We start from the raw sequence: 25850 nt of genomic DNA, 5'->3' as shown, positions 1-25850 counted from the left end.
TTATTTTAACATGCTTCAGGACTATGCAGTTATTTTCCTATGTGAATTTTTTATTTCCTATATCTGCTTTTAAAAATTGTTGAATGTAATTAATAATACTTAATAGAAATGTTTAGAAGTACATGCTTTTAATTTCTGTATTGTATTGAATTATACAAAAGTCATCATTGCAGTTCATATTGTTTGAAAATAAGATGCCAAATTGTCATTAATGACATTGATTTAAAGCCTTCCAAGAACGTCAGTTATGTGCCCTCAAAAGAAATAATAATGTCTTATATGGTACAAAAGTCCAAGATCTGGACTCGTCGGAAATTCGGCGACTCCAAATTTGGGATTTTTCCGGATATTAGATCATCAAGATGGCATGTACAAATTTTAAAAATTTAAATATGAAATTGTGATTTATGAAGCATTTATGATCTAGAGGGTGTCAAAATTTCCAAAAAGAAAAAGGCTAAATATTTATTTGTTTACTTTATTAAATATTTCTTTCAATGTAAAAGTTGTTTTTAGTTGCTTCCTTTTTTTGTGTGTGTGTATGCCAATACTTTCTCTTCAATTCTATAGCCAAGCATTATTCCTTGTTCAGTTACAATGTTCCATTTTTTTTCAAGTCCTGTAATTGCTGTGTTGAGAGTTCTCACTAACTTATCAGTCAAAATATTTTCATTTTCAGTAACCTCTCTGTCACTTTCTTCAGGCTCGGTAGTTTGTAAAGTAGAATTTTAGCTTAGCTTAATAACGTCCGCTATATGTTATTGGCTATGTGTCATGAGGTTGGTAATGAAAAACAAGTTCTTCTGCTAAATTTTTATTGCTTCTATCGCGCACTAAAGCAGTTAAGCTTGAATTGTATTCATTTATTTATTATGTCAGTTTTTTGCATATGCTTAAGGCTTATCCGAGTCCTGGATAAATAAATTCACATGGCTTGTCAATGAATGGCGCTGCCTGGTGCAGTCTCTGGGGGTCCTAAATTCTGCTACCAGGCACCTCCATAAGTTCTAAATTTTTCCCGCCCCTAATTTTTGGGTCCCAGTGCTTTCACTAAATTAAAAAAAAATTTTTATCCATTAATTTTGCTGCTCATTGCTACTCTAAATTCCAAAAATTTTGTCTCTCCTAAATTCTGCCACGCAGTGCGGCCATATGAGCTATGACGGCAGTTCTGGGTTTATATGAAGAACAAATCAGTTATTCTTAATTCAAATAGCACTAAATGTAATCTTTTGGTCTATGAGTATCATTAACAAAGTCTTGTTTTTATCATATAAAAAGAAGTTTTTGTTAAATTTTTTCTTGACAACATTTCTTAGTGCATTTAACTTAAATCTCTAATCATCGCCATGCATAATGTCAACATAAAAGGTTACTATACTTTTTACTGTTCAATTAATAATATAAAAAATTATTTAGGCATCGCTGCTTGAGTCATTACTCAAGTTACCGTGTTGATAAAAATGTGGTTGATGAAAGTCAAATATAATAATGATTCACCAGGTTGCTGCCAGGGATTTAAAACAGTAGTGTAAAATCAATGACAGAAAATATTGTATGTGATTACCAGTGTGGTTTCTGTAAAGGAAGATCTACAGCAGAACAAATCTTTAACATTAGGCAAATTTTAGAAAAAACTAATGAATATGGCATTGCAATGCACCACCTTTTTGTTGATTTTCAGACTGCCTATGATTCAGTAAACAGAAAATATTTAATTGAAGCTATGAGAGTATTTGCAATACCTGAAAAACTTATAAATTTGGTCACCATCACTCTTACTGAGACAAAACTTAGGGTTAAAATCATCAAGAATAATCTTTCTTAGCGTATTGTTGTTTCAAATGGGCTCAGACAGAGTGATGCTCTGGCCTGCTTGCTTTTTAACCTTGCCCTCCAAAAAATCATAAAAGATTCCAACATTAATAGTCATGGAACTATCTTTAACAAGTCTGTTTAGATTTTTCTGTTTGCTAATGATATTGACATAGTCGCATGCACTCCCGAATCACTTAGAGAGGCTTTTACATCTCTAGAGGCTGCAGCCAGCAAAATGCATCTAGCAATCAAACAAAATAAAACTGAATACATGCCATGTGGTAATAACAGCAGCCCCTATTTTGAAATTGAGAATTAAAAATTTGAAACTGTTGGCAAATTTAAATATTCAGGATCAGAAGTTAATACTCTCAATGATTTAATGCCTGAGATCCAGTGTTACTACAGTGAGATCTGTAGTAGAGTCACAGATGCTAACTGATGTTTTTTCGGTCTCAAAAAATACTTTTAACTTCACTAGCAGAAAAATGAAGATTTTAATTTATGAAAGCTTAATCAGACCCATTGTTACATACTGTGCTGAGACCTGGGCAATAACAGAAAAAGCTAAAAGTATCATTTCTGTCTTTAAAAGAAAATTTTTGAGAAATATTTTTGGTGGCATAAAATGTAACAATATCTGGAGAAGAACTAACTCTATAAATCCTTTGAAGAAATAGATATAGTAAAATATATAAGGATTCAGAGAATTAAATGGACAGGACACCTGTGCAGAATAGATGAAAATCGAGTAACTAAAAAAATCTTCTCGGCCAGACCATTCGGCACCCGAAAAAGAGGGAGACCTAAACTTAGGTTTGAAATGTATGCCAAGCAGATAAGCAGCTCCAGAGCCAAACTATTGGTCAGACAAATTTATGCTAAAATGATTGTTTCTTGAATAACCAGGTATTTTATTTAGTGCCAAAGTGAAATTAAGAATTGGCAGTCTCCACATTTTTTATTATAAGAAAAAATATCAAATGTGCATGCGGTAAATCATAGGGAAAAAATTCTTAAAAAAAAAAAGTGTTGGTGGCTTTGAAGTTCAGATTTTTTATCATTTCGGATATTGAATGTGAGGATCTATGACTTTGTAATGCACTAGTTATCAAAATTAATTTTTTTCTAAGTGTATGATGTTCTCCATCTGTATGCAATATATCAAATATTGTTATGCACAGTCATTCAGAAGTTGTAAACTTTAATTGAAAATCCTTGTTTATGGATTTTATGGATTTTTTAAAAGCTTGAGACAGTTTTTATGCATTTTAGATATCTAACAGGGCAATGAAATTTTTGAATGGTTAAACTTTAATTCAAAATGATTGATTGGAATGCTTTATGATTGTAAATGAGGCATTTAGAGGAAAGGCATTTGAAAAAAAGGTGGCTGGATCATTAATTGATCTGATTCGAATGGAGGGAAGAGAATTGTGATGCCAAAGGACTGATTGCTTCTGTAAAGGATTTTTTTTTTTTTTTTTAAAGAAAAATTCACTTGTTTTAATTGTATGTTTGGGGGATCCTCCTCGAGTTTTCTGTGTGGGAGTAGCAGGAAAAAACTATGGTATTGAAATGTGGTTTGTCAGTTTGTGGAATTGCTGTGTATGCTAGTGTGATTAATAGGAATTCAAAGAAAGTTGCCATTCTTCATTTGGCCTTTGCTATGTTTCTTAGAACATTAAGCAGAGTAAAATTTCAGTCTCTGTGGAGCGGCTGAGACAGGGATAGCCTCACAGGTCATGAGGTGTGAAATTAGCCTCACAGGTCGTTGGGTGATGATGCAATGAAATTTATTCTTTGAAGAAGGCATGTATGTACATCCCCCAAACACACTAGAGAAAAATCCACAAAACTGCATACAACCGATCTGTTCAGTTCTCTTATCAATAAAAATTTTCAGGTTCTTCTCCTATGTCTTTGAAGAATTGAGATGAACTACAGTGCTTCATGGCTTTAGTACTTGTGTGCTGATGGAATTTAGAAAAGGAAATGAAAGAGATATTTATGAAAAGGCATAGGATGTTCTTTCATTTATTTCTCTTCATGAGTAACCAAAATGTATTATTGAATCTTTGAATGTTTAATCGTGTTTCAGAGTTATGCATTTTGGCTCCTCAAATATATGTAGTCACATCAAAAATTTTTGTGTAACTGTGAATCAGCATGATTAATTATTCACACTTCTGTTTTTCCCTTCCCAGGTACAGGTAAGGCCAGGACAGACAGTGAGAGATGCATTGTATAAAGCTATGAGACGACGAAAACTCACAGCAGATATGTGTGTTGTTTATAGGTGTAATGGAAAGTAAGTGGAAATTGTATTAAATATTTTGTAAATGTGTAGATGTTTTTATTTGATACTATTTGCAGATATTTATTTATTATAATAATAATTATAATTAAGTATTATTTATTACAATACATAATTATTATGTTTATTATTCGGAAAGTAACCTTTGCTACTGCAGTATGGAAAAATATTGATGGGTTGTTTTTTTCTGTTTTAATTACATAGGAAATGTACTTAGACTATTTTTCCACATAATCTCCAAAATTTAAGAGATAGAGTCATTTGTCAAAATGGGAAGCAAATTTTTCTATTCCTTCATAATAGGCAGTTGCTGCTGCCTGTGAGTTAATTTTTCATCATATCCTTATTAGTGTAGAAGTATCGTATTCTAGCAACATCATCATTCTCATGAAGAAATAGACCACTAGGGGCAAGACCAGGACTGTAAGGAGGATGCTGAAACAGATTCTAGTGAAGCTTTTGAAGCAATGTTTGTGCTTGGTGAATTGTGCATGGGTGTCCATTGACATAAAAAACGTGCCATGATGGAAATGTTCTCTTGATTTCCCCCTCCCTTCCCGAATTCCAGCGCAAAATTTTCCAAAAGTTTGAAAGTATGTGAATGTGTGAAAATATGTTATCGCAGTTCCAGATCCCATGAATTTGACAAAGAGTAAAATTTCCGATCTCAAAATATCATTTTCATTGTTTTTCTATTCAAGAAAGTTTATTTAAATATCCATGGTTTGTTCAGAGAATTCATGTGTATGTATTGGCTAGACAGTTCCCCTCCCCCTGTTTGAATATTGAAAAATTTCATCCAGTTAGAATTTTTAATAGTCACTTTCTTGAGCAAAAAGGATATTTCCTTGGAGTGATACTAACTTTAAAATATCAAAATTGTTCACTTTCCAATGGTTTTGTGCATTTTGGCTACCATTTTTCAAAATGAGACCATGTTACATAAGTGTATTATAAATACCTAACAGAGTTAACTTGAAGTGGTTAAACTTTTAACCAAAACTACTGATTCAATACCTTTATGCATAGAGTGTTTATGCATTTTTAGAATGACTTCAGTGCCATTTAATTAATCTTTAAAAGATAAAAGGTATTTTTTAAATGTTTGACCTGGTGACTTTTTTTTTTTTTTTTTTTTTCCTGTACTGTATACATTGTGATTTCCGTGAGAGAAAGGCTTTTCATAAAATTCTATTGATTTCTTTTCTTCTTCCTCTACTTTCCTTCAATCATGGTGGGTTTGCATTTAGAAAGAACTCTTTTTAAGAGGCCAAAGGGACAATAGTCCATAAGTGAAACATCAGGGAACTTCGCACAGGGTTCGTATGGTTCTTAAGGGTCCTTATTTTTTAATTTTTATTTATTTTTTATTTTAATTTTTATATATAAAAACATAATAATATGGTTATCTTTTGAATGGGTTCATGGGCTATAATTTGTTCCTATTTCTAATATAAATGGTGGGATACTCGAATTTCTGAGCAAGAAGTGAAACGTAAGCATTTCAAAAATATTTAATTTTTTCTAATTAAAAGCTCTTAAACAACTTTTCGCTTTTGGGGATGTGAATTGTTTTATTAAACGGTTCTAAAATTAGCGAATTTTGGCGATTTTAAGATCAGTTTCTGTAGAAAATTTTTAATTCCAAGATCTGGGAATTTTTCGACCATTTTTTTAAACATTGTAACATTGATAAATTTCATTGAAATAATAGTAATATATTGAAATTATATTTACAAAATAACATTAAAATAATACTTTTTTTTTTATTTTTCACTGTCATATTATAAAGTTCCATTTTGGCCACTTATTTTATAATATTTTGAATCTGAAAAATGGGCAAGGTATAATGCTATAAAAGCACAATTAATGGAACAGCTCTTAGCAAAAGCAAAATAGCTATGTAATTAATTAAAAATGTTTTCTTTTAAATTTTTTTCTGTTAAGAGTTTTTCTCGTGTAATTGTCTCAACATATTCAAAACTCTCAGAATATGTATTAACTTTCTGTATAAGATTAATTTTACACTTTTCCCCTCTGATTTTTTTTTCCCTAAAATATTTTATGACTTTTTGCTGTTACAGAATTGCTAGGGGTAATTTTTTTTTAGGATTTTATACATTGCAGCTTGGAAAGTTTAGAAGGATTTGAAGGTAAGATATATAGACCCACGATTCTAGAAAATTATATAAAAATGTGACAAAAAAATGTCTCCGTGGTTTTAACTCGTAATGAATGTATTTTACACAAAGTTTCTGATTAATTTGTTACTTTTTGGAGAACGTCTGGAAGAGCAATAGAAACATAATATTTGAATGTTTACTTCTGATACTAGAATCTTTTTCTTAACATGTTTATCTTCTCTTTTTTTTTTCTCTTTTTTTCATTAAGCGCAAGCATGGAAAATATAAAAAAATGCTTCTAAACTTACCACATGGACAGGCATTATGGAAAAGAATTTTTTTATTGATAAAGAAATTGAAAACTGACAATTTAAAAAGTCTTAATGCATCATACGCAGGGCTGGAGCTAGGCATTTTGCCACTTGATGCAATCTCTGTGGAACCTGAATTCTGCTGCCTGTGCCTTTCTAAATTCTGCTTCCAGTGCCTACTCTAAATTTTAAAAGTTTTGCTATTTGTAGATTATGTTGCTCAGTGTGTCACTAAATTCTAAAATTTCTGCCACACCAACTCTGTAACTTTCCCTTACCATATATATTTGATATTTCTTCTTAGTGTTCAATATCACTAAAGAAATAAAATTAGTAGCTTCTTCTATACATTGTAAATGCATTTAGTTTTTTTTTTTTTTTTAAGTAACAGAAATCTTTAATTAAATAAAAAAAATTCTAAAATGAAAAGGAAACATGTTGGAGAAAGAAACTGAATACATAAAGATAAAGAAAATTATTCTTCAAAGATATGTACATTTATTATGCAAATTACCCAGTTGTTTATAATTTCAGCCTTTACTATAATTTCCCATTTCTATTTCCTCACTAGAATGCAAACTTTCTAAGACAGTTCAGTTTTTAGACTGAGGTTTTTTTAGTGTAAGACAGAGTGTGTTTCTGACCTCCACTTGCTCGCTGCATTTGTTCCTACCAGCTCTGATAATTGTCTTTAAATTATCGTTGCTGACATTTGAATTTGTTATGATGATAAAGCTTCTGGGCCAGCTTAAATGAAATTTAAATTGTATATTCTTTGACCTCTAGTCCACATTTTTAGTTTGAATTTGACTGTACCTTTTTTAATTACATCACCACAAGCTGTAATTGATTTTGTTAGCATGAGAACATGCCTTTATATTCTAAGTTCTTTTTAAATAAGGAGCTAATTTAAACCTTTGTTTGACTTTGTAGTTGTTTGCAGACATAGCAATAATTTGCTTCAAGTCTGGCGTGTGGTTTTGGACTATTAAACTTTTACCAGATCAAGTAAACCCTCATAGGTACATTGTGGAGAGGTTAACAAATTAGGAGATAAAGCACACAGAAAATAGTGAAAGCACTGGTTTGACTATAGAAAGAAATTTATAATTTTTAGAAAAGATGCTTAAAGAGACGATATAAAGTAGTAAAAATCTGGGAAGGCTTCAAATTGAAAGGATGCATCAATATTTTGCTGAGTGGTTTTGCCACAAAACATAAATGTTTTGTAGCTTTTAATGTGTAAATATCCTAATATTGTTTAAGAATTAGTGTGATAAATTACATGTATTTTATCCCTTTGGGACCCAATTTTGGTATGTGTTGGGATCTATATGTCCCTATGGAGCTGAAAGTGTTAAATTGTGAAATTTTACTAGATTGTGATTTAATGGGGCTTTTTTATGAAATATAAATAAATGACAAAGTTATCTAACTACCTAATTTAATTACTTATAACTAACTGCTTAAAAATTATCTCTGCATATTAAAGCGAGTTATTACCTTTCATTAATCCTTACTGTAGTCACAAGATAAAACACGGAAATGTAAAGTAAAGCTTATTCTTTGCATCTAGTGAAACTTAAAATAATACAAAACAACTTATCTGGTACTTTAGTGGCTTATTGGAATCTTAAAGTATATGAACTGGATTACAACCCCTGGAATTCTACACGAAGCTACGACACTAACTGCATCAGGCAGGACCCGACTAACTTTCAGAACTTGCCAACCGTGACTACATCAGGCCTTTCAGGTTTGTTCTGATCAGCAGGTCTTTCTCTAGCCAACAGTCAAAAAACTGACTGTTGTCTCTAGCCAGCAACAGTGACAACAGTCAGTTTTTTGTTATGAATCATGCTGATTATTATTTTACTTCTCATTTTGACCAATGTCACTTGACATAAAATCTACCTGCTGTTTACTAAACCTCTAGCTTGAGCAAGTATATAACAAAATGAGACATTAAAAAAATGAACAGAAAGCTGTTAGTAAAACATAAATAAAATGTCACTTACCTTCTTTCAAATAATGTCCAACTATTATAAGTGTAAAATATTTAATGCTAATTGATAAATTCCATAGAGTTTATTTTATTCTTAAACTTATTAATAATTATGTTAATTAATTTATGTTTAATAATAATGCATCCTTCTTATGGATCTATTTTATTTTTAGGCTGGTATTACAAAAGTGAAGTTCAGGCACAGATAATATTTTTAATTGAATTTATTCATAGGTCCTTAACTTTTTTCATTAATGGTCCTTAAAAGTACTTAATTTCGATGTACAGAAATATATATGAACGCTGTTTGCAGAAATTCATCGGAAAGGATTGAATTCATTATATATGCAGTACCTGTATCAGTCCTCATTTTTTCAAAGAATGCATTGGTTGCATGAGTTGTTGCTTTCTCGTGATGAAGTTTCACTCATTGAAAGTCATTGGGATAAAGAAATGGAATTCCTTCTGAAAATTTTGGATGTAAAACTTTCTCTTGATATTGAGTTTGGACTTTATATTTATTAGATGTAAGACTTTCTCTTGTTGAGTTGATTTTAACATCTCTCCCCACTCCTCTTAGTTTTAATTTCCCATTTTAAGATAATCCTGTGACATCATAAACCTCTTGCTGGAACTTTCGGTACATTTCCATTTTACCGGTGCAGGCGATAAAGTCGCCAATAATGGTACAACTGATGCCAACCGAAATATCCTCGCTGGTAACCTTTTACACCACATTTTCAAAACAAGTCACGGCCATTTCTTATGAGATTGATTGTTTCTTTCAATACTGGCATGCAATTACATAGAATTTTCACCAGATAGCTTAATTTTAAGCCCTAAGGCCATTCGCAGTAATTAAGTCAATTACGATGCAATCACACCGCTCACTCAAAGCCGAAAATATAGAAAAGGCGAAATCAGGGGTTAAATTCATCAGTTCTAATGAGAATGCACTAGTGAAATAAAGCACTGCGATTTTACATAATTTCTGAGTAAGCTTTTCATACGAATTGAAATAATTCTTGCATTTAAACTTGTATTCCAAATTAAGATTTAACTTGAAATTTAAGTAGATAATTACTGAAAGAATTAGATTTTTGTAGGGTAGTTTATGTGAGATGAGATTACTTGGGGTCAAGTGATACGAACTGGCGAATCAGAATGTTGAACCATGAAAACATGGTAAATTCTTAAACTAACGTTATTCTACAAATTTATTATTTTTATTTATTGGCTTTTTACAAGATTTTAAACGATATTAAAATTTTTATGCCTTCAAAATAAAAAATTCTTAGAACTAACATTTTTTATGCGAAAATACTGTATGCTGTCGCCAATAAAGTGTGCTTGGCAAGATTTGCGCCGGCGAAACGGAAGAGTACCGAAAGTGACACAGAGCCAGGTTTTTCCTTTTTTTCTGTCTGGTTTTTATAGCAAAGAGACCTTTTTTGTTGCAGTCATATAGGTTAACCAATGCTTCATGAAGGATCTTGATGTATTTCCATTTATCTTCCACTAAAAATTGTTTTCATACAGCATTCTGCATTGAACCACATCAACTCTCAAGACTACTTATGTTTCTATAGGAGGAGTATATGTTTCTCTATGGAGAATATTGTGTATGCAGGGAGACATATATACTATATCTGTTTATGGAATTTATTTTTCTACATGGAATACTTTATTAATTTTTATGTGTATTTCTGAATGGAGGGGGGTCAATTCTAAAGAATACTTAATTTTGTATAGAAGTTTTATATGCGTAATATGCTCTATTACCAAAAGTGCCAATTTTTGAATAATTTATGGGAAGTATAGTTCATAACACTGGACTGCAAAAATTCATGTTATAGTCCCAGTTTTTTATGGAGATTTATCAAGGGTGATATTTATTTTATTCATGCATATATTATGAACTATGCATGTACAACCCATTGGTGAAATTCTGGTGTCCCACTCACTTCTTATCAACATATTATAAACTTTAAAAAGAGGTATTACAAAGGCATTTGATAAATTTTATTTTGATATTTATTCTAGAGTGACTAGTTACTTTCTTATTACTTACTACAGAGTTGTGATTGTTAGCCCCTGGTTTAATATAATTGCCTGTAAAGTGAGATAGATGCCTTCATGTGGGACTTTCTAAGGGAAAACCCCCTTGTAACCAGACTCTTTGCTATTTTAAGTATCTAAATGGTAGTCATAGTTACAAATTGTGCCTTTGCTGAATGTATAAATTCAATATGTTTATTTTTCAATCAAAACAGGTTATATATTTATGATGTTTGTACTAGTTTTATCAGCATTTGAACTTTATTATGCTTTATAAGATATCATGTATGTGTTTTCATTCCATCTTATTTTTTAATGTAATTTTAATCTAGGGAACAAGTAAATTGGGATGATGACATCAGCACCCTAGAAGGTGAAGAAATCACTGTAGAAATTCATGAAAGAATTCCTATTACTACTAGCATATCTCATAATTTTGTAAGTTGTATCAGGCTCTCTCCAAAAGTACTATTAGTTATTATGTAAGATTTATTTAATTGGTATTTATTTTCGTGTATGTTGAAGAAGTTTCAAAGTTAATTTTAATCTGTCCTGTCAGAAAGTTTTTATAATTTAAGTTTCTTGTTTTTAATGTAGCTTATCTTTATTTGAATTTTTTGTAAGGAACAGTTTCCAAACTTAATGGCTTAGTAAACAATTGAAGTATCACTTAAAAATTATCAGATACTGATGCCTTTCATAAAGAGAATCCAGTTAATGATAACAGTATAAAAAAATAGTGGGTTTTTTTTAATTTAGTTTTTAATTTTTATTTATTTTTTGTAATTTTATTTATTTATTGTTTTGTATATTTCATAAAATGATATAATACTTACAAAAGGGATTGTTTAACTGTTTTGGATAAGAATTCCTCCTTCTGTCTTCCAGTTTTGCTTCACCTCCATTAGCAGTGTTATTTGTTAGTTTTAAAATATTTTATTTTCATGGCATACATACCAGCTATTAACAAAATGTTTGTTAGGTTTTCAATCTGGAGCTGATACTTTAAGACAATTACTTAGGTTATTCTGTGGATCTTATATTTTTCTATGATACGTATGTCTTATCCTGCTGATTATGAAACTCTTGCCAAGCAGTGCAATTTAGAGCCAGTTCTGGATAAGTATGACATCACAACTCTCTCATAACATCTGTGTTTTAGTTTGGTATGACTCTTGATAAGTCACCTTTATTTATGAACAAGAATGTGAATTAACTCTTATTGCTGCCTTTTTTCCTTGCCTTTTGAGAAAATGAATTAGAGAACCATATTTGTGACTACACATCAGTTCATTTACAGCTGGTCAAGAGAATTAACATCTGTTGAATAGGGAAAAGAATAATTGGGTGCGGCCAACAATGCAGCAATAAATTGAAATAATCATCTGCAGGAAGTTTGTATTCACTACATTAAGTAGAGCTCCATTAAAATTGGAGGGCAGAACAAAATAGTAGAAATCGATGAAAGCCTTTTTGCGAAGAGAAAAACAAAGCAGGTTGGATACTTTCTCAGCAGTGGCTATTCGGTGGATTGATATAGAGACTGATGGATGTTTTATTGTAAGAGTTGTGGCTAGAAAGGTGGCTGAGAATTCCTTAAGAATGACTGGTACTGCTTTGCGGAATCTCTGACAACTTTTATGGTTCAGTGATGAAATTTTGTGCATGTCATTATCTTTTTAAATGTTGAGAATGTTTGGAAATCATATAGCACTAAGTATGAGCTATATGTAGATTATATTCCAAAGCCTTAGCAACCAGTGCCTTGGCAATAACTTGTCATGAGACATTGTCTTGCAGCAAGAAATCTATTTCTTGAGCAGACCCAGCCTTTTTCTTAGTCAAGGTTTCATTCAAATTGGTTTTCAAGGTATTTGGAAATGTTCACTGTGACCTGCATACCCATGATTGGTAGTATTGATATCAAAAGTCCCAGGAGATGGTCTACTAAAATGTGTTTTTTCAATCACTTGCATGTTATTGTGCGTAATGTGCCTCTCACTGAAGTATTGAATAGTGGCAAAAAAATTTGCCATATGCATGTTATATTATTTCAATGTGTCTTCCCAAGTTTAATATAGAATTCGCTTCACATTTGCTGTATTTTCACAGAGTCCATCACAATAAAATATGCTTCTGTTGGTTATGATGAAATATTGAAGGTAATGGTTGTCCAGCTGCAGAATCAGACATGTAGATATATGATCTTCATGAAACCCATTATAAAGTTGTCACTTCTAATTTTGGAAAAGAAAAATAAAGGCAGTACAGTCAAAAGTCGTTAATTCGGACATCCATAATCCGGCGCATGCGCAGAAAGCTAAAAACTTTCTGCGCATGCGCTGCGTTGACACATGCACATAGGCGTTTACGCGTGCACGTAAGACCTTTACGACTGCACATATGCATGTGCACAAGCGCAGAATACGTTTTCGCGTGAGCGTTTTATGTATAACGGACGGTATAAGCTAAAATTATCTAATTCAGTTAATGTTGATGATTGCGTTGTTCCTTAATCTTCGAATTGGATCCAGCTTATTATTTTTTGCAGACTGTAAGAGCAATTTTATAAAAGTAAACTTGAACTTTCGATTATGCCAAATAGAATTTCCGATGCTGGAGCTCCCAAAGGATCTACAAAACGAAAGTATGTTTCGATGTCCAACAAACAAAAAGTGGAATTGCTGCAAAAAATGGATAAAGACATGAAGAAGGTGACAGAGAGGTTAGTGAAAACGCAAAAACTTCGATTGACAAGTTAGTCGGTATTCTCGGCACAACAATTACGGGACTTGAACAGCGGAACTTTGTAACTGAACAAGAAATTATGTCTGATTATAGAATTAAAGAGAAAGTATTATCACATAAAATGAAGCAACTTAAACAACTTACATTGAAAGAAATGTTTAATAAAGTAAACAAATAAATATTAAGCTTTTTTTTTTTTTTTTTTTGTAAATTTTGATACCCTTTAGATCATAATTGTTAAGACACAATAACACGCCGAATAAATACTAATTCAGAAGTCAAACAACAAAAATCAGCGTAATATTTGCAAAATTTTCACAGGACTAGTTTCGATGGTTTTACCGAACCACCATCTTCAGCTGCAAAACCACAAATGAACAAGATAGGAAATAATGATTAGATAAGATAAGAAAGCCTGGACAAGAATAAGCAAGTGGCGCCATCTGTTGGCGAAACCAGAACTAAAACATTATTTCTCTAAAAGCCGAAGGCAAATTTGGATTGGAATTAGGATCGTTAACTAGAACAGAAAGATTTTTATGAATGTGAAATGCCTCTAGAAAATCCAGTTCTCCAATGGAAGATGTTTTTTGAATAATTTTAGCAGCAGAAAAATTGAAAGTGTGATTTTCGGACCAACAATGTTGAGCAACAGAAGACTTCTGTGTTTCCTTTTTTCTAACATATGCCTCATGTTCCTTGATGCGAAATTTTAAGGCTCTCTTAGTTTGGCCAATGTAAATTAAACCACACTGGCAAGGAATCCTATAAATACCCCAGGAATTCATATCCGGAATGGGGTCTTTGAGTATAGAAGTCCGAATTTTATTGATGGGAGAATAAACAACCCGAAAGTTAAATTTCTGCAAAATATGTGCAACTTTATAGCTAATTGATGGAAAGAAGGGAATGACAACAGAATTTTTATAATCTCCTAAAATAAGAGTGTGGCTTTTAGTGTGTTGAGATGAGAATTTTTTAACTGCTTGATTAATAATGTTGGGTGAAGCCAGTCCCATCCTGGCTGATATCTACATGCATTATTATGAATCAAAACTGTTTGAAACTTTAAACTTCCCGGCATGGTTCCGCTACGTAGACGATACTTTTACCCTGTTTGAAGGTAATAAAGATGATTTAAATAAAGTTCTTTCAACAATGAATTCTATCGATCCTGCTATTCAGTTCACTTTTGAACTTGAGACTTGCAATTCTCTTCCGTTTCTCGACATTCTGGTCACACGTAACACATACAATTTCAGTACTACAGTTTACCGTAAACCTTCATCTGTTTGCCTTCCACCACACTTTAAATCATGTCATCCGACTAAACAAAAGTTAGCTTCATTTTATTCCTATGTTTTCCGTGCTCTTCAAGTTTGCTCCTCCAAACTAGCCCTTGACGAAGAACTAAATTATTTAAAAGCAATAGCTATTGACAGGGGCTTTTCACCCAACATTATTAATCAAGCAGTTAAAAAATTCTCATCTCAACACACTAAAAGCCACACTCTTATTTTAGGAGATTATAAAAATTCTGTTGTCATTCCCTTCTTTCCATCAATTAGCTATAAAGTTGCACATATTTTGCAGAAATTTAACTTTCGGGTTGTTTATTCTCCCATCAATAAAATTCGGACTTCTATACTCAAAGACCCCATTCCGGATATATGAATTCCTGGGGTATTTATAGGATTCCTTGCCAGTGTGGTTTAATTTACATTGGCCAAACTAAGAGAGCCTTAAAATTTCGCATCAAGGAACATGAGGCATATGTTAGAAAAAAGGAAACACAGAAGTCTTCTGTTGCTCAACATTGTTGGTCCGAAAATCACACTTTCAATTTTTCTGCTGCTAAAATTATTCAAGAAACATCTTCCATTGGAGAACTGGATTTTCTAGAGGCATTTCACATTCATAAAAATCTTTCTGTTCTAGTTAATGATCCTAATTCCAATCCAAATTTGCCTTCGGCTTTTAGAGAAATTGTGTTTTAGTTCTGGTTTCGCCAACAGATGGCACCAGTTGCTTATTCTTGTCCAGGCTTTCTTATCTTATCTAATCATTATTTCCTATCTTGTTCATTTGCGGTTTTGCAGCTGAAGATGGTGGTTCGGTAAAACTATCGAAACTAGTCCTGTGAAAATTTTGCAAATATTACGCTGATTTTTGTTGTTTGACTTCTGAATTAGTATCATAATTGTTCTTTATTTCATAAATTACGGTTTCATATTTTTAATTTTAGAATTTCTGCTTGCCATCTTACGAGATTTAAACTGATGATCTATAATCCGGAAAAATCGATAAACCGGAATCGCCGAAGTCCCGACGAGTCCGGATTAATCACTTTTGACTGTATCAGTTTTTCAGTTAGTCATGGTATATAGCACGGGATGCTGATGCTTGTTATGTGTTCAGTGGCAGAATTTGAAATTAACTTTTAGCTCAAGTTTTTAAGTGATAATTTAAAATTTTATCTCAGAATATCAATGTATTTATATGAATCGGTTGTATCATGAATAAAACCAAGATTATGGTGCCATGGAAAAGAACATATAAGTCAGAACTTCTAACTTCTCTTCTATTTGGTACAGCATTGGAAATTTTGTTTTTTGAAATTCTTCTTCAAATGTCCTCTGTTCTGTAATTTAACCCTTTGAGTGGGAAGACATTAGATTTACTTTTGTTGGGGAATGTTATACTATTCTAGTATTTGATATTTTTATTTCTGTCAATTTTTATGAAAAAAGCTTACGTTTTGATGCAAAATATATGTGCAGCAGAGATCAGAATTTTAGGCAGTTATATCACCAGTATTGTACATTGTATTTATCATCCGTATGACCTGTCAAGTCTTGTCACTGCATGTATTTTTTACTTTATCATGAAACCACACTTTAGTAGCATTCTTAATCATGCATTCTTTGTTATACAATCTATTTTACTAACCTTATTCCTTGAGAATATGACACAAGGTTTCATTTGGATTTAACCCTTTGCGGTTAGATTAAATTTGGAGATGGGTATCGTACTGGTCGGAATTAATTTCCATCGATAGAGCAGGGATACATAACACGCAAGTTTACAATGAATAAACAAGATTTAGTAATTCTTTTGTGAACTTTAGATACATCTTTATTCAATACACTCATCTAGTGACATGTTTTTGTATAAAAATTATGTTTTATAATTCTCCTTCATGTGATATTTTTCTTCGATCCCGTCGAAAAATTAGTTTTTGATTGTGGCTGATCTGTGTACGTAACGTCTCTCCAAGTAGAAAATTTGTTTATATTACTATTCTCATTTTCATCATTTTCTTCTGTTTTACTGTCACTGGATACTGTTAACTGCCCTACTTATCGCTTCACGGTAACTATGTCACTATCAGAGTCACTGCAATCGTTATCACTTTCTCTATCAGAGTCAGTATTCAAGAGGCCAAAATAAAACTCTTCATCGCTATCGTCAGTTTCACCAAACACTTCTTGTGATAACTTTCTTTTTCCCATTTTGGGGAATTATTTTAGAATATTTTAAGAAGAGAGAATGTCTAATTACTGTTAAATACAATTTATAAAATATTCTTTGGAATTTTTCAAGGTATCATTGAACGTTGTCGATTTCATTACATTCAAAGACAACTGACTCTCCACTGTGTCTTGCATGGCGAGCGCTGGGTCACAACTTTTGTTTAGATTAGATAATCGATGGAGCATTGTATTGGTTCATGAATAGGTTCTTTAGGCATTGAGGTTCATATAGGAAAAGTGTAAACTGATACATGAATGCATACAGTATACGATTTGTATAGTTCCTTACTGCGGTGGCTGAGAGGAGACATACGACCAGAACGGTAAAAACGCTGTGGTGGCTGAGAGCAGACATACGATCGGAACGGTAAAAAAGGCTTTGGTGGCTGAGAGTGGACATACGACCGCAAAGGGTTAAGTCTGGTGAGTTTCCAAGCCAGTCTAGCACAATAATTTTATTTTTCAACATAAACCTTCTGACAGATTTTGAGTTGTACCATGTAGCCAAGTCTTGTTGAAATGTCACTACAAAGGTTTTTGAGGATGGCTGAATCCTCTGTTCTAAAATTTCTATATACTTTGATGAATTCATTATTCCGTCAGTAGGGAACTAGGTTTCCAGTGCCATCTGCAATGAAAAAAACCCCAAAACATTTGTTTCTGAGTGTATTTTATGATTTGTTGAATATATTGAAATCTTATTAATTGTTATTCGCTTTCTGGAACAATGTTAGATACGAACAAACATGTCTGAGGAACAAATAAATAAGTCTCATTACTGAAAATGACTTTTTCCAGTTATTTAGTTGCCCAGCATTTATTTGTATTTTTTGTCTTGCAGTGATCGCTTTGCTTCATTTGTTGTGTCAAAAGTTGTTTTTTAATAGGCATTCTTATCTTCTGACCAGCAGTGAGTAATCTACGCTGCACATTTGAAGAATGAATATCAGTACCTGTAGTAGTTTTTATTGGATTAATAATACCATTTTGGAGTAGGAATCAATCAGATTTTCGAATTAGTTTCCTTCCACGTTTGACCTTCCTTTCTGAAGAAAATTACCCAGTTTCATCATATCTCTTCTGAATGCAAGAAAATCTCAATTTTTCAACATCAACTGCAGAAGCAGTATTTTTTAGTCATGGATGTATGACTGTTGAGTGTGATAATTTTTGCACTCATTATAGGTGTTATATCCAATTTAAGTACATTAACCCTTTGCACTCGAGGCCTTTTTTGCTTGTGCAAACCAGCAACTCAAGACGATTTTGGCCAAATTCGGCAAACACTTTACAAGTACTTTAAAAACATTTATAAACACACAAACATATACAAATAATAAAATTTCACCAGTTTATTCATTTATATGTCGAAAACAACAAAGTTTGATAAATATTACACTCTGTAATTAGTTTTGGTGTGATATTTTGTAAAATGATATCCAAGATGTATCCTAAATTTGTCAGAACGTGTATCACAGTAATACGAAATTTCTCACCTACCTCCAGGCGTGTTACAGTCAGAACAAACCGTGCATTCCCTTTTGGCCCTTTTAGTATTACGTGAAGCTTCCCGTTTATAATTCTAATTCTCTATAATTCTAATTTTCCATCGTCTCACATCTCTTACTGCACTGTCTTCTACACTGGATTCATTTGTTTCGTGTCATAATCCGTTGGAAATCAATCTAAGTTCATCATCCAAAGCGGCAAAATCGAATTCGTTTGAGCTGATCTGATCTTCCTCCATATTTTTAGGCCTCAAACACTTTTTAGTTACTATATTTACTGCCAAGACTGTTTCAAGCGAATGCTACACTGAGAGTAACTAAACTGAGCTAAGATTTGGCTATAATGTCAGCGGAGCCTAGTCCACAAAAGTACTTCCGAGAAAAATATCGCACATTGTAAATAAGGAGATCGAGTTACAAAAGACCATAGTGTCATAGCAGCATTGCTTAATTTAAGACTTCAAATCACTCGGGCGCTGCAGCAGCGCCACCCGAATTGACACTTTAAACCGGCTGGGCGCCACTCGAGTGCAAAGGGTTAACATCAATGAATGCAAAATGTACTTGAAAAGTATGCAAAAGTAACTTCTTCTTCTCTCATAAATAAGCTTAAAATTATGTAATAATTCTGATTTGTTGTTTAAACTGGTTCTATAAGTAGATACCCAAAGGACATTAAGGCAGATAAAGCCGATTTGAAGGACCTACCGGCAGTTGGCAACCAGCTTAAAATTTTGCAAAAAAATCACTTTATCCCAATTTATTTGCATAGTGTAGTATATTGTATATATTTTAAACAAATGTATTTGCAGTCTTAATTGTGGCCCAAGTGTTTCGTGGCAGAATTTCTCCTCTTAAAACTGACAGCATTAATTCTTAAATTGTGGTGTTTTATTTATTTATTTATTTAAGCACATAAATGCATACTTTAAAGGAGCTTCTGTTCAGTAATTTCAGTGTAATGCATTTAAAATTTTATGCAATATTATTATTTAGAGCATGAAACTGTTTAGTTACATGTGTGCTATATAATCTTTGTTTCAAATTAATGATTATAAATAAGATTATAAATTAATGATGATAAATTTATTCGTATGGCAATCTCAGTTTGTGCATCATTAATCTTTGAATAATTGCTTCTAAATTTTTCTGGCTTCATTTATTGTGTAACTCTTTCTGTCTTCATTTATTGTGTAACTCTTTCCATTTTTATGATGTTTTAGAAAAAGATTTTCATCTGTGATATTAGTATTCTAATATAAATGTTGTTTTTTTCATTGGAAGTAAGAAATATATTAATGGCATATTTCTTTTCAGTGTATGAATTTCATTATTTTATTAAAATATATTCAAAAAAGTTTTTGTTAAAAATTTAAAATAAATTGTAATGGAAGATTCATGTTGATTTTCATTAAGTTGCAATATATGAATCTTAAAATTTTTTAAATTTTTTTCCTGTGATAAATATATTTGACATTATATTATTTAACATTTTTACTGACATTTTGAAGTAATAATTTCTAATCCTGCTTTAAATTTTTTTTTTTTTTTTCCTTTTAGGTGCGTAAAACCTTCTTTACCCTTGCATTCTGTGAATGCTGTCGTAAACTCCTTTTTCACGGATTTCGTTGTCAAACTTGTGGGTACCGTTTCCACCAAAGATGTGCTAATGGTGTTCCTACTCTTTGTCAGCCTTTACGGGTAGAAAATAATTACTATAGATAGTAAGTTGGAATTTACTTTTTCACTAAATGATGGATATAATAGCTAATGTGATGGTGACAAGAAATGATTCTTGTTACCACTACTCCCGTATAAATAATTTTCCATTCAGAGGGTTTGCCAGAAAAAAAAAGCTTTATGTTTTCTTCTAAAAATTTCTTACTTTTTTTACTTAATGGTATTCAGGCTCAGAAGCTTAGAAATATTCAATATACAGTATGTCCATAAAAGAATGTTCTAATTATAAATTTTGATAGTATCACCTGTACGTTTTTGTAGTCTCGATTCAAGATAATAATTAAAGAGTAACTTAAACAGTTTTAGATAAGTGCGTGCTGAAATATTGCTTTGTTGTGTTCTGGCTTGCAGTGCCACCTAAGCAAAATGCTGATGCCTTAGCATAAAGCATTTTATGTTCTGCAGTTTGTCAAGAGTGAATCTGTAATTCCAGTTCAACCAGTTCAACAGGTTGAATTGTGTTGCATAATGTGCTAAAAATATCCACTGATGATAATAGGCAATCTGAAACTACTGAATGTGTTTGTAAAGGTAAAAGCACCAGATAATCAAAAGTGTGTGTAGTGGATGTGGACCAAGTCAGAGCATTTTACCTTCGTAGCCCTAAGAAATCTGTTTGGAAATCAAGTCTTGAACTTCTGTTTCCAAAGACAACAGTTTGGAAGGCCTTAAGAAAGCATTTACGCATGCATTCATACCGGTTACAGTTGGTACATTGGTGTACATTTTAACTTTGCAAGTGAAGTGTTGAGTGGAAAGATGACATTTTTGATTGTGTGATGTACTGTAATGATTCAGTTTTTCATCTGACTGGGAAAATACCAATGGAACCCATAATGCTCTTATCTAAGGGTCAGAACATCCTCATTAATTAAGACACAATAACACGCCGAATAAATACTAATTCAGAAGTCAAACAACAAAAATCAGCGTTATACCTACAAAATTTTCACAGGACTAGTTTCGATGGTTTTACCGAACCATCATCTTCAGCTGCAAAACCGCAAATGAACAAGATAGGAAATAATGATTAGATAAGATAAGAAAGCCTAGACAAGAATAAGCAAGTGGCGCCATCTGTTGGCGAAACCAGAACTAAAACATAATTTCTCTAAAAGCCGAAGGCAAATTTGGATTGGAATTAGGATCGTTAACTAGAACAGAAAGATTTTTATGAATGTGAAATGCCTCTAGAAAATCCAGTTCTCCATCCTCATTAACTTCTAGAACACGAAAAGGTTCCCCCAAAATTAAACGCTTTCTCCCCTGTGTCTCGCTATCACGTATATGGACAAGTTTGTTTCACTGAAGCTACCATAACAAGAATGCTTATCTGGATATGTTACAGGAATAGCTCTTTCCCAAATTAGTAGAGGGCAAACCTGTAAACTTTGTTTGGCAACAAGATGAAGCCTCTGCCCATTGGAATATCTTTGTACGAGCGTGGTCGAACATCGATGTTCGTGACCATTAGATTGGTCATAATGGTCACGATGACAGAGCTATTTTCACTGGCCTGCACGTTCACCTGACCTAATGCCATACAGTTTTTTTCCTTTGGGGCTTTATAAAAAATTGTGTCTCCGTGACTTGTTAACCAAAGTCTGGGAAGCATTGGACTGCAGGTTGGATGTGTGCATTATAACTAAAGGTGCGCATGTAGAAATGGAGGAGTGGAGGAAAAAACTAGGTTAGTTTAGCTTCAATCTGATGTATAACATATGATAAATAATCTAAATTAAACTGTTGTAATATACCATTGAAACCGGGACATTCTTTTATGGACACCCTTATTAAGTCATTTAATTTTTCTTAGACTACAACATACCATATATGTACTTGCATATTCTCCCTTTCTATAAATTTTACATTTTAAAAACAGTAAGGGGAAAATTATGTGATGTATATTCTTTCTGAGGAAAATATCTTAATGAAGAACACATGGAATTAAATAGTATGTATAAACAAGAATGCTTTTATTGTACTGTATTTCAAAGTTATTAATTTAATATTATTATTTTTATTTATATAGAGTACTTTCCTATCTGTGCATACATTTTATGTTGCTACTATCAGAAATTTCTAAATAATGTGCTGAAAAAGCTAAAGGAAGAAATATCTAAATGAATTCAGTAGTTTTTTAATAATATCTGGAGTGATTTTAAGACAAGTCCTGAAAGGTAAAATAGATCTTTTGCATTTCTATAAAACCATTTCTTTTCTGGATGCTAAAAAATGTATTAAGTAGTTTCTGCATCTAAAGTGTGGTTTGTGTAATTTTTAATAGGCTTTATTTGATTGCCATTAAAAGAAAAGTTAAATAAAAAAATTCTGCTGTTTTAAAACTTTATTCCACATTTCTTCACAAATTCCATTAATTAGAGAATGTTGCCTTCTATAGTGTTTTAAATCTATATCAGTAATTATTTTACCTAATTTAAAATAATAATCTCATAGGCCGAATTGCACTGCAGCTCCTGTAGAAGGCTAGTACCAAATATGCTTTTGTTTTGAAGATCCTACTACAGCTGCAGAATTGGGAACTCTTCCCAATGTAAAGAAAAAAAAAAAAAAAAAATTTGAACTTTAATTTTGGTGCAATAATAATAATAGTCTGAAAAAATAAGAAGCTGGACCAAATTAGAAAGTTTACGAAGAGCGCAATTTGCTGTGCTAACTGAACTTAAATTTTTTAGAATCTAATTCTTTCTTTTCTCCCCACTACTATGGCAGTAAACAGCAGCCTGTATGAGCAACACCTTTTTCAAACAAATACTATATCCTGGCCCTTCAGTTTTTGTTTAGGTCAGACAGAAAAATGCTGCCTGCTCCCTCTAGAACAACTTAAATAGCAGGAGGTGTGGTTGTGGCTAACATCAATCAGTATTGCAATTCCTCATGAAATGAAAACAAAATGCAAAGCTGCTAAACAAATGGCATCATCTAATCACTGTCCATGTGTTGAAAGTAAATGAATAATTATTTGAATGCTGGATTTTATACACAGAGTTGACTAGCACTTTATTGCTTCATGTATTTTTCTCAATTTTATGCTGCTGCTTATAACAGTATCTAAGGCTCCTGATTGCTTGTGCTCAGAGCTCTCTCTCTAAAAGCCATGCTCACCACATCTGGATACCTGCCTCACTCTCCAGCTGCAACTTTTGCACTGAGCTGGACACCTTTTGATGCAGTGGCATTTTCAGAGGCGAAAGTGCCTCCCTTTTTTTTCCTTTTCAGATTTTCTTAGGAGACTCAGGAACTTTCAACTCATCAGGCCTCTTTCTGGAACCTGAGATAACTGAAAAGAACTGCTAAAAGTTAATTAGTTGAATCCCAGCTTATCAGGAGAGAAAAATCGCTTTTGTGGCAAGGCGTACCTTTTTTTTTTTTTTTTTTTTTACTGTTATATTCTTTATTCCTGGGAGGTGGGAAATAGATGGTGGTTTAGATGTCTGTTAGACTATTCCGGTTATTGGTTGAAAAAAGTCTGTGCTTTGAACTATATTATTTTATTTCAACACTGAGATGAAACTCCTCACATCATCAGTCATGGTATGAAAAAAGCAGTGGTTGAAAGTGCTCGTTCTGATGCTATTTTTTTGTTTGTATGTGCATTGGTCAACAATTTCAGTATCAGTTTTGTACATTGTGCAATATAAAATTTCTGGAATTTCCATGATAATAATACTGATTATGAACAACTGTAATATTCTTGAATTTTTACACTTAGCTGTTCACATTTCTCTTTCAATTTCATTCAGAAACTGCTGCTTTAACTCTGCTTCACTCTTTACTGTAGGCTTATAAATATGACATGTGATGGAGAAATCAAATTGTAGGCAAGAGTTCACAGCTGCCTGGATTATTATTCTTGAAGCCATTATTACTAATTTTCGTGAAAAGACTAACAAGACTACGACAAAGAGCAAAATTTTAAACAGTTACCCAATGGACCACTTGCAGCTAATGTACATGCACATTGCATCCACAAAGATTTAGAACTGAATTTATATAAGATCAAAATTTAAAGAAAAACAAAATCTTATTTCTTAGATTCAAATATACAGTCCTTGTAAGCATACAGCTACTTGATTCCCTTGATTCCTTGATCGTTTGGAATATTGTTTTAAATGTCTCATTTTCAGAATCTGTTCATTGTTATTAAAATAATGATTTTTTGAGGTGAAACTTCACTTTCGAGATGAGAAATATTCTAGAGGTACTCAATCTTGTGAATAGAATAATGAATTGGTTAAGAATCATGATTCTTCTTATTTTTGTTCTAGAAACAGCTTAATGAGAATGGAATTATATAATTGAACATTGTCGTGCAAAAAAAAAAAAAAAAACAATTGTTCAACTGAGTGTGGTGCTTTCTATCTGCCCTGTAGGAGCAAATTGCTCAGGAATTATCCTTTTTTAATAAGTAAAAGTCATCAACATAGTCTTTTATTCAAGGTTTGTGAAAATTTATGTTTTTCTGTTATTTGCTTCTGTGGAAGTAGTGAACTTTTTTCAACCCAAGCAGATGATTGATGTTTTGTTTTAGGATACAAGTAAAGCTCCAGGTCTCCTCTCCAGTTAAAGTTTTCTTGAAAAAAAAAATGAATATTAATGTTTGCTATTTGAATCAAGTCATTTGCTCAGCTCATAAATTCACGATAACATATATCCGCAAGTTGAGATTTAATAAATGCTGTCAATTATCGTTTGGCAGGTTTGTTGGTATATGGTAAAAAAAAGATGCATTGTGTATGTGATCTAACATGCTGTTATAATTTACTTTTGATTGTTTGTTAATCTCTGCAATCAAAATATGCCTCAAATTGTATTTTTACAAGTGGTTTAAAAATCAGATTTTCAGTTTTTTAAATGAAAGGAATTTTTATCAATGACGAGATTAATATGCTAGAAGTTAAAAGAAGCATCAGTTCTAAATAAATAAGTGCTTTTTTTTTTTTTTTTTCCCAAATCATTGAAAAATTAAGAAAATAGAAACTGAATTTTAAAACTTTTCAGCATGAATGTTCAAAACTCTAAGAGCAGTTTTGTGTGCTGCTTTTGCAGAGGGATGTAAAATAATTTTATTACTTGAAATAAAATTGTTTTGAAGATATTTATGATACATTTTTTAATGTAATTTATGAATTTGCTTAAACTTCTGGCTGTATTTCCATGACCAGATTCTAATAATGATCACAAAATATGCATGCACAATTTGAACTAATCCTATATCTTTATGGAGTGTTTCGGCAGCCATAAGTGGAATTGGAATGGTTGGCAAGCTGAATTTGAATTGGTCTTCTACTGCTTGAAATTATATTGGGCAGTAATCTCATGTATTATAGTTATTTTTTTATTGTTGTATTGGAATGTTTCCTTAACTTTTTACTTTAATGGCTCATGTTTGTATCATTTCTCTGGAAGAGGGGGAGGGAGCCATGGGAAAAAATAATATGAATTTATAAAAATGAAATATATATAATTAATTATTATTAACTACAGATAAGTTTATATAATTAAACAGTCAGTGAAATTTTTTATGATTCATACTTTGAGACTTCTATTCTATTGTCGTGAAGAATTAGGTTAATATATGAGGATTCCATATTTTCATATGTGTGAAAGAAAGTGTGCTGTAAATGTACAAACATAGCATATAGCTCTACTTTATTATTGTTTATTT

At 32.1% G+C, this 25850-nt stretch overlaps 1 protein-coding gene across 1 annotated transcript in view; it reads left to right on the top strand.

Moving 5' to 3' along the window:
- Raf (serine/threonine kinase raf oncogene) overlaps positions 1–25850 on the top strand; it is a 94488-nt gene that overhangs the window by 29238 nt on the left and 39400 nt on the right. The window contains exons 5-7 of the mRNA XM_035354432.2: positions 4026–4129; positions 10965–11070; positions 19982–20145. Of these exons, the coding sequence (XP_035210323.2) occupies positions 4026–4129; positions 10965–11070; positions 19982–20145 (374 nt within the window). The remainder of the gene's footprint in view (positions 1–4025; positions 4130–10964; positions 11071–19981; positions 20146–25850) is intronic.

The sequence above is a fragment of the Stegodyphus dumicola genome, chromosome 11 (assembly GCF_044657685.1).
Source record: "Stegodyphus dumicola isolate Sdum_Otavi_A_Nest chromosome 11, ASM4465768v1".
Taxonomy (NCBI): domain Eukaryota; kingdom Metazoa; phylum Arthropoda; class Arachnida; order Araneae; family Eresidae; genus Stegodyphus; species Stegodyphus dumicola.
The sequence above is the reverse complement of the archived record's forward strand: the minus strand, read 5'-3'. Positions and strand labels throughout refer to the sequence as shown.